The sequence below is a fragment of the Polistes fuscatus genome, unplaced genomic scaffold (assembly GCF_010416935.1).
Source record: "Polistes fuscatus isolate 324 unplaced genomic scaffold, CU_Pfus_HIC Scaffold10, whole genome shotgun sequence".
Classification (NCBI taxonomy): Eukaryota; Metazoa; Arthropoda; class Insecta; order Hymenoptera; family Vespidae; genus Polistes; species Polistes fuscatus.
In genome coordinates, this window is record NW_025112998.1 from 3,343,097 (window position 1) to 3,353,725 (window position 10,629).

At 32.9% G+C, this 10,629-nt stretch overlaps 1 protein-coding gene across 15 annotated transcripts in view; it reads left to right on the forward strand.

The window, feature by feature from the left end:
• LOC122525885 (tyrosine-protein phosphatase Lar) overlaps nt 1–10,629 on the forward strand; it is a 510,813-nt gene that overhangs the window by 483,855 nt on the left and 16,329 nt on the right. For 8 of the 15 annotated variants that reach the window (XM_043648898.1, XM_043648900.1, XM_043648902.1 and 5 more), the window contains 5 exons: nt 992–1,015; nt 1,590–1,690; nt 2,012–2,341; nt 2,627–2,777; nt 4,666–4,962. In XM_043648898.1, coding sequence (XP_043504833.1) covers nt 992–1,015; nt 1,590–1,690; nt 2,012–2,341; nt 2,627–2,777; nt 4,666–4,962 — 903 coding nt within the window. The remainder of the gene's footprint in view (nt 1–991; nt 1,016–1,589; nt 1,691–2,011; nt 2,342–2,626; nt 2,778–4,665; nt 4,963–10,629) is intronic. The other 7 variants (XM_043648910.1, XM_043648911.1, XM_043648912.1 and 4 more) reach the window with 4 other exon arrangements.

Below are 10,629 nucleotides of genomic sequence, written 5' to 3' on the forward strand. Positions count from 1 at the left end.
ACATGCTGTCCCGCCGTGGACGCACGATTTGGTTCATGTAAGTGACAAGTACATTTTTTTCCACCTTTTTATAACCGACCACCACCACCACCACCACTACTACCACCACTATCACTATAATCACTATCACTACCACCACCATCACCAACTACACCTGCTCTCCCTTCTCTCTATAGCACTTTGAATTAATGTGGGTGTGTGCGTGCGTGCGTGTGTGTTTTTGTTGGACCGTTTCGGCGCGTCGCGCTTCAACGTCTCGTCCCGTTGAAGATTTTTTTGTCCCTATACTATCATTCATCATCATCATCATCATCATCATCATCAACATTATCATCGTCATCATCATAATCATCATAACAATCATAATAATTGTCATCATCATCATCATCATCGTCATAATGATTATCATCGTCATTTATAATCACCGCTACAAATTACGAAGCCCAACCCCTTCTCATCGTATCGACACCTTTTCATCACTGATTTTTGAAAGGTGTCCTCGAACGAGAAGGGGAAAGGACAAAAAAAAATAAAATAAAATACAGAGAGAGAAAGAGAGAAAGAGAGAGAGAGAGAGAATGAGAGAGAAAGGGAGAAAGAGGATTAAAAAAAGAATCTGCGGAGAGACGGCACGCGAAATTGCACCTATCCCCCCAAAAAAAACCGTATAGTAGCACACTTCACACCCCCCTTTATCCGTGTGGAAAAACGAAAAGAAAATTCTTTAACTTTTCATGTATTACGTACGTTGTTGTTGTTTTTCTTCTTCTTCTTCATATTTTCTTGTTGTACCTTGCTGTTGTAATTGTTGTTGGTGTCTTATTCTTTTATTTATAATCTTTTTGTTTTTTCTTTTATTTTTTTTCTCTTCAAACCGTCAAATTTTTAAATAATTTTTTTCGTATTTCCACCGATGCACCATATCACTTGACATACTTTGAGAATAATCGATAATAATCTTTTGACGTTTCTTCTTCTCTCCCCCCAATAGCGGAATCGACAAATGGAGGTGCCAGTAAGTGAGATTATCCTTCTAAGAGTGACGTAGTAACATTTCTTAATTTATTTGATTTTGTATTATACTTGTTTTATATTTTCATCTATTTCTCTGTCAACAAAATTATTTCATTTTCAATCATCTCTGTTCACTCTTATTCACACGTGTACCTTTATTATTAATTGATTAATGTAAATGTAAATCGTAGAATACGCACATATGTGTTTCTTCCTTTTATCCTTTTTATTTTGTTGGGTAGTTAATTTGAATAATCATTTCTTATTTTTCTACGTCGATCATGGTTTTTCGTCGTCACATGGGTGTCCTTTCATTTGGTATCTGTGCGTGTCTCTCTGTGTGTTTATTTCATTATGATCAAAGGGTAGATTATTTTTTTTTTTTTCTATTTGTTCTTTAGTCTTGTTGTTTAATCACTCGTTCTTGTTTAGTCATGTATAATTTGGTATCTAGGGCTCTATTGTTTTCTGATATCATTTTCTCGCGTGACTAACCAACCAATCGATTGATTACGTTTCAATTGAAATAGAATAATCTTTCGAGAAATGATTCAATTGAGTTTTGTCTATTCTAGAACCGGGTACTGCGCCAAGAAAGGTTCAGGTCCGACCTTTAAGTTCCAGCACGATGGTCATACAATGGGACGAACCAGAAACTCCTAACGGTCAAGTGACGGTATTTGGTTTTTAATTTTTAAACAAAATTTACAATATTTGTACCAATAATTACGACAGTCAACTTACATAAATCAAACTATGAAACAAAATTTGATTTTATCGTTAAATTTATATAATAATATCACAATTAGTCAAATTATTAAATCGTTAAGTATGAAGCGTTCGATTTCGAACTGAAAGTAATTGAAATAATATAAATAAAAAATGGAATTTATAATTTAACTATATGTTACAATTACCTTCACGTTTAAACGAAACAAAACAAAATAATAACAATGTTTTAATAAAGATAATTAACGATGCATACAATTTCGTTTAGGGTTACAAAGTTTACTACACGATGGATCCGAATCAACCAATGGCATCATGGCAACATCAAATGGTCGACAACAGTCAGTTAACAACCCTATCCGATCTAACACCTCACACCATTTACACCATTCGAGTTCAAGCCCTTACCAGTGTTGGACCTGGCCCTTTAAGTGCACCTATTCAAATTAAAACTCAACAAGGGGTACCAAGTCAACCGGAGATGCTGACGGTTGCTGACGTTGGGGAGACCAAGGTGACGCTCCATTGGAGCAAACCTGCTCATAGTAGCGAGAATATTCTCAGCTATGAGCTTTATTGGAACGATACTTATGCTAAGGTACAAACAAACAAACAAATATCTAACTTTTAATTTAATTGCAAGTTACTTTATTTTAAGTTATTTTATCTATAACGAAAAATGAACTTTTCGAAATACCGAATATTTCAAACAATACGAATTACTTCTTTTATTACGATTAGGTCAAGATATTCTTTAAAACCCTTTCCGTTATTAAGGACCCATATACGGGTCACATCCATGCTAAATCCTCACCCCTTCATACGATCAACCACGAGTCGTAAAATTAATTTCATGTTTTTTTCCTTTGTTTTTCCTCGAAAGGAAAAACATCATCGGAGAATACCAGTGACCGAGAACTATACCTTGACCGGTCTCTACCCTAACACGCTTTATTACATCTGGTTGGCGGCTAGAAGTCAACGAGGGGAGGGTGCCACGACGATACCTTGTCCAGTTCGCACGAAACAGTACGGTAAGCAGAAAAATGAGAGCCGAATCGAGAAATGAGTGAGTTCACGCAGCGAGGAGTGCCAGTTGCATGTCGATTTGAAATTCGGTCGTTTAGGGTGGATGCATATCGTGACTGTCACCTTTTATATGTTTTTTTTTTTTCACGAAATGCGTTTCACCCTTGCACGATCGTTGAAAAAAATCGTTTTGGCACAGCAGGTAGGAGGTGCAGTAGCGCTAGACGCTCCCGCAAAAGTAGCGTAAGCTATTATATTATCTCTATTGATGCACAAACAAACACCTTTTTCTTACTATTCCAATACAGTATAATCGTTGTAAAAAGAAAAAAAAAGAAAAGAAAGGAAAAAAAAAAGTAATTAAAAGTAATCATCGTACGGTTAGAGTTGTGAGTAATTAGACAAAGAAAAAATAGATAACATAAAAAAAAAGAAGAAAATATCCAACAGCAATATAATTGAGTACAATGATAGTTAGTCTAGTGAAAGAAAATTATTAAAAAAAAAAAAGAAACAAAATTCTCTAATTAAATAATGCAAGAATGTGAACAATAAGAGATAGAAATAGGATTCTTTTTTTTTTTTGAGATATTAGAAAACATTTATATATACGAGGATAAAAAGGAAAAAAAATTAAAAAGAAAAAAAAAAAGAAAAAAAATTTAATACGGGAAATATACGTATGTATATTACACGTATTATCAAATCTAATATAAAATAAAATATGGAGAGGGAGAATAGTAATCGTTGGAAACGTGATGAAGCGTGGGAGAGTGAGAATGACTGCATGCGTTGCAAATTAAGAAAGCCGTTTTTGGATGCCACTTTATATATATCTATATATATATACGTACATATCATTACATATAAATTGCACTAAGCACTGCATCGAATATATGTGTGCATTTTGGGCACCTCTTTTCATTCTCGATAACATATAATTTACGTCCGTTATTTTCATTTGTTCGTACTTTCTGTCCCTCGTTAAATAATTATGAATTATATATACATATATATGTATATATAATATACTATATTACAATATACATATCGTAATATATAATATATACATATATATATATATAAATAAGAAAAAAGCAAAAAAAAAAAAAAAAAAAAACAAAAGGAAAAAAAAATGGAAAAAACAAAATAAAAAGGATAACGTCGTTGATTCAGCGCCAATTATCCTTTATCAAGCAAAATCTATACCTTTGCGTCAGAAATTAACGACGTTAACCCTCTAATAAACCTTCGACAACATTTATTGTCGAAAATTGAGAGAACCACGTACTCTAATCACGTAATCTTCTTTTCGACTGTTCAAGGATCGATTTTAATGACATGTTATACTTTCTTCTTTTCGTTTATTTTCTACTATCTCACTCCTTGAGCCACTTTTTATCCGTTCAAAAAAAGACAAAAAAAAAGAAAAAAAAAGAAAAAAAAAGAAAAGAACCCCTTTTACGAAAGTTAACAAGATATAACCAATCATCATCGTTTTCGTTTAACGAGAGTTTCCCCCTTTTTTCGTGCGACGATTACGATCCAACGCATGCCGATTTTCTAATTCGATTAGAATCTCGTCAAGGTCATCGATGGTCTCTCCTCCTGCGCTCTCTTTCCCTTCCCCCGGGATTTCATTAAATACGGGACGGAAGGCTGTTTTATTTTTTATTACCTTCTCTCTCTCTCCCTCTCTCTTTCTTCCTTCCTTCTGCTTGAAAAAAAAAAAAAAAAAAGAGAAAAAAAGAAAAGAAGAAGACCATCGTCGATCCCGACGTCTCTTATCGAAAGACGAAATTCGTTGGATACTTAGCGATCGGTCGTGAATCGTCGTAACGACAAATCCAATTTTGAGTTTCTTTCCCATCCCTATAATCGAGTTTTATATAGTCCCCGGGGCTCCGCCTCGCAATGTAACCGGCCAAGCGATCAGCCCGACCTCCATATTGGTCACATGGGAACCACCACCTGCCGAACGGTCCAATGGGAGGATCGCTTACTACAAACTACAAGTCGTCGAGAGCGGACGCTCCGATTCCGAGGCGAAGGTTATCAAACTGAATCAGACCCGATTCGTCTTGGACGAGCTCAAAAAGTGGACAGAATATCGGATCTGGGTATTGGCGGGAACGAGCGTAGGTGATGGGCCCCCGAGTTATCCTATCTCGGTCAGAACTCACGAGGACGGTATGTATCACTGACACTGACTGATATCGTCTCTTCTCTCTCTCACTCGTATATAATCAAAATAATACGGGTTTCATGTTTCTTTTTTTCTTTTCTTTCTTTTTTTTTTTATGCATATATATATACATACATATATATATATATATATTATTATTATTATATATATATATTTATATATACATGTATAATTATATATTTTAATTTTTATACTAGTTTCTCGTTTCATCTATCGACGATGCGCTCTCGTTAAAGAGATACGTCGCGTTAATGTTTCCAACGTGGTAACAAGTAACATATAATAATTTGTGTTTTTTATTTATTTTTTTTTTCTTCTTACTCTTGTGTTCTTTCACTTTACTAAATTGTAAACGTATCGCGCGGATTTACTTATAATAATGTTTGTAATTATTGTTACGAAAATAAATACGTATATTATTAATAATTTTGTTAAGTTGATATTGATATTTGTTAACGAAGACCGCGTTTAATTTTAACGCGACACGCCTCGTTGATATATGAAAATAATAGATAGAAACATTATAATAATCTCTTGCTTAAAGGCGATGCCGAGCAAGAGCCAAAAAATATAAAAGCCCGCCAAAAGTCACTCGCGCGAATTATTGAAATAAATGATCAGAATGATTCCAGTGCTGCTTGCCACGACACGTTCTTTCCTAATAACGAAGAAAATCATTATTTCGCGATTAAATCGTGTATATATCTAATTATCGGATTGAAAATTAATGAATGTAATACTTTCGATTTCAGATTAAACGCTATCGTCTATCTTCGAAACCTCCCTACCCAACCCCCACCACACCACCACCACCACCATAACCACCATAATCGCCCATAATTTCCTCAATCATTTACTATTCCTTTTAATAATTATCTTCTCCGTCATATTCTCGATGAATTCTTTAAAAGAAACCCCCCCCCCAAAAAAACCCCCACCAAACAATTCTTCTTCTACTTCTTCTATTTCTATTTTCTATTTCTACTTCTCTATATATGATCATTATTATTCATTATATTATTATTATTAATCCCGAATTGAAAACGATTATTTATTTTTCTATTGTTACATTCTATGTCGTATATACATATATATATATATTTTATCCATGTTTTTCTGTCTATTTACATATCGTATACAGGATACGGAAGTGGTCGTTAGTGTTATCGATAAACGTACAAATTAATAATAATAATAATAATAATAATAATAATAACAATCGCTTGATTAAATGGATAAAAATTTCATTTGAATTTTATGAAACGCGAAGAAATTATTCATAAATTTATAAATAGTATCTCGTTGGTGAAAATACAAATAATTAATAATCTAGCATTCATAATGGAAAATTGTTTTTGAAAAATAGACAAAAACTAAAATCGTTTTATATTCTAAAATACGATCATGTATTTCTATCTTTTAACATACGCGCATCTAAAGATATACGTGTATAATACAAATAAATTATATTGACGACATTTTCATATGTATATAAATTCATATACAAATCAACTTTCATAATGCTTCGAAAAAATTAATATAACTCGTCATATAAATATGTCACCAAACAAAAAAAAAAAAAGAATTATATTCTTATACCGACTGCACCACGATCCGCAACCGCACCCTGTATATATTTCTATCTATAGATATCACTTACGTACAATGCTAGGCTTATTATTTATACGTCACGCCACTCTTTTTTTATTCCATTTAAGTTCGACAATAATTCGTAATAATCGAAAACTAAAAAGTATCCAGTTTCAAAAAAAAAAGTAAAAAAGTAATGTGTAAAAAGTACTTAAAAAGAAAAAAAAAGAAAAAAGAAAAAAATAAAGTTATGATAAATAAAATAAAAGTACAGGTGAGAAAGCAAAACCAAAAAAATATATATATCCAAATGCAGAGAGAGACATGCACCCATTTCTATTCATCGAGTCAATCGTATCGAGTAAAAAAAGAAAAAGCAAAAAAAGAAAAAGAAAAAAGAAGGGACGTAGGAGGGAAAGAGGACTTGGCGCCCTGTCGTATATATTTTTTTTTCTACTTTTTTTTTTTGTTGATCTTCTTTATACGTATACATCAACTCCTCTCTCCTCTCCGTTAATCTTGTTTTTCTTTTTTAACTCTCTCTCTCTCTCTCTCTCGTTTTATTTTTTGTTTTTCTTGTTTTTCCTTTTTATTTTCTATCTCTCTCTCTCTCTTTTTATGTATATATATTTTTATATATCTGTCTATCTTTCTCTATTTCTCTCTCTCTGTCTCTCTCTGTCTCTCTCTTTCTTTCTTTCTTTCATTTTCTATCTCTCATTTTTGTTGCGCGAACTAAAGTTTTGAACGCGCACAATTTTTTCGACTTTTCGTGCCTGTCCTAAACAAGCTCGTCCTAAAAAAACTAAATCCCTTTTCATATTTCCACACATACACATATACACACATACACATACAAACAGAGTTACATACACGAATATAGTCACATATATGCATTTAGTTACATGCATACACTCTCGCATACATTTACAATGAAACGTATATATATATAAACACATGCACACACACACACACATATATATATATATACGTATATAATACATACAAATACATATCCTTTCCATATAATACTCGCGTTCTTTTCCTTCTTCGCATTCCCCCATTTTTTACAAATCGGATCTATCGCGGCATCTAACGCGGAATGCGTTAACCCGGAAGCTCTGTATACATATATATGTTGGCCCTACTTTTTTGGCTGGCGAGATTTTATATTTTTGGAATTTTTGCGGCAACATATTTTCCCATTAACCAAGAGTCCCTTTCCTTTTAAAAAAAAAAAAAAAATCCTCCCCGTCCCCTATACTTTTCTCGTAAAAAGAAATACAAAAAAAAAATAATAATAAAAAAACAAAAAGATTTTCAACTTCAAAAAATATCACGAAGTATCGTTTCGTTTTTATAAATCTGTATAAAAACGAAACGAATAGAACATAGAAAAGAAAATATAAGTGATTCGGATATAATAACTATGACATCTCTATTCCTACCCCCCCCTCCAACCTACCTCTGGTTTTTTCCATCCTCGATTGCCAACTAGTGTGTCCGAAAGATTTTTTCCAGGTGCACGCAGCCACACGGATTTTTCAGAAGCTGATAAACGATTTTTGAATTCAGCTGTGTTCTTTAAAATGCGATAATTATTAAAGAACGATATTTTACAATTCCCATTTTACATTTTTTACAGGGCCTATAACTAACTATCTCTTTGTTCGTTGCCGTTGGTTTTTCCACCTAAAACCCCCTTTTATCAAACTAACCCACAAGTATCCCACTCTATTAATTAATTGTGTTGATATATATGAAATAATTAATAATAAGAGAAGAGAAAAGATATTTTAAGTCAAGAACAAAAGAAAAGAAAAGAAAAGAAAAATAGAAAAATCTAAGCAAACTCATTACTTTTTTCCATTATTTGTTAAAAATATTTAATAGTAAGTTAAGTTGAGATATGAGAAAAAGAAGAATTTTTTTGGAGAGAGAAAAAAGTAAAAAAAAAAAAGAAAAGAAAAGTAAAGTAAAGTAACACTTAGACTTGAACAATTTTCACAAGCTAAAAAAAAAATATCCCTATATAGACTAACATTTAATTAATTATACTCATTCACGTGTTTTTGTCTTTCCTTAAAGCATTTGCAGGAGGATGATCCAGGTTTTGAACACAGCTAGTCTTTAAGATTTATATCACACTCTATAACGTAATATTATTACAATTACCTACTGATATGTACTCACTATACACTTCAGTGTTATTTCTGATGGTTAACGTGATTACGTCAGTAAAAGATGTTTCGTTTTTCTAATTTTAGTTCATTGAACTTCTCTTGCCACGTGTTATGACGTATAGAAAAGCCAGACTGAACGTTCAAGCGTATGCCGTTGCACAACCTCGTCGTACATTGTTATATGTTTTTTAATATATTAAGATAAAATTTGATAAATTTGTACGTACCAAAAGAAAAAGAGAAAAAAAACAATCATTCGTTCGGGCTGAAGTTTGAGAAAAGCAAAGAAAAGCGCAACGGCTACGTTCTCGAACCCACAGTCTGCGAGTTAAACGCATACATATACGCACATATATACATATACGAATGAACATTATTTTTTAAAGAACGTACAAAAGGGGACGAGTAAAAGAAACCCGAATATATAACCGAACAAAAAATATATATATATAAATATATAATAAAAACACTTTGTAATATATTGAAATAATAAAATAATTTTCCCCCCTTTTTAAAAAAGGAATACAAAAATATAATCAAAAAATACACGTGTGTGTATAAACGATATATGTATATATCTATGTATATATGTATGCTCATGATAACCGCACTTTTTTTCACTCTATATATATATTTCACACATATACACAGACATATATATATATATATATTTCTATATCTCTGATATATCTAAGGCTCTTCTGTCTTTAGTTGAGATTTAGTTTTACCTATCGTTTGCACATGTTTAGAGCATGCCTTCGTTTGTTTAAAACATTCCCATCGACATTTTCCCTACTCTAGTTCTATTCCTCGACAATATCAAAAAGAAAAAAAAAAAACAAAAAATTAAATCCCCTTCTCAACCACGAAATAATCCAAAATTCACCGAAAAACCTCATCGAACATCCACCACTACCCTTCTCTCTTCTTCTTCTTCTTCTTTTTCGAAAAGAAAAAAAAAAAGAACAACCAAAAGTCATCGATCCCCCAAAAAAAAAAACTTGGCCACCGTAACCATCCTCCGTCCAACCTCGAAAAAAAAATCAAAAAAAAAAAGAAAAGATCGCTGAATTACGTCGAGTCTGCGAAACCATAGTCCTCCTATCTCTCCTTCTCTCTCTCTCATTATCTCTCATTCTCATTCATTAATTAGTTCACTCACTCACTCACTCTCATTCTCTCTCATTCATGTCAGTATCTCTCTCTCTCTCTCTCTCACTCTCATTCACTCACTCTCTATCTGTCTATCTTTCTCTCTTTTTCCCTATGAATGGCATGCCGATGCATGAGACGATTTTGCTTTTTGGTTTCTAAAATCCTAATCCTCTCGATCCCCCCAAAACGAGAGCCTCTCGAACGCCATGATCGATGGAGGTTCGATGCTCGAAACCCGCATGTCGAACGTTTTTTCATTCCCCCCATAAATACCCATTCTTCCATACTTCTTAATCAAGAACACTCCGATGCACGTTCCCATTGAACCTGCAAAACCAATCCTATATTCCAAAGAAAGAAAGAGAAAGAGAGAGAGAAAGAGAGAGAGAGAAAGAAAAGAAGAAAAAAAAGAAAGAAAGAAATATAGAAAGAGAGAAAAAGGGACACGAACAGAGACGAAAGATACGATTCATTATTATATTTTACCAAGGATTTTTATACCACCCTTCTTCTCTACCTTCCAAACGTATATTCATACAATTGAATATATTACCTAGTACCATAGTAGTAGTGGAAATAAAATTAAAAGAATATGATAAAAGGAAAGGGGGTAGGGGGGGATGGAAGGAGAAGAAGAACCAAAAGAAAAAAGGAAAAAAGGAAAAAAAAATCGTATCTTCGTCCTCGTCGTCTCTAACGATCTTCCTCTTCCTCTCTCTCTCT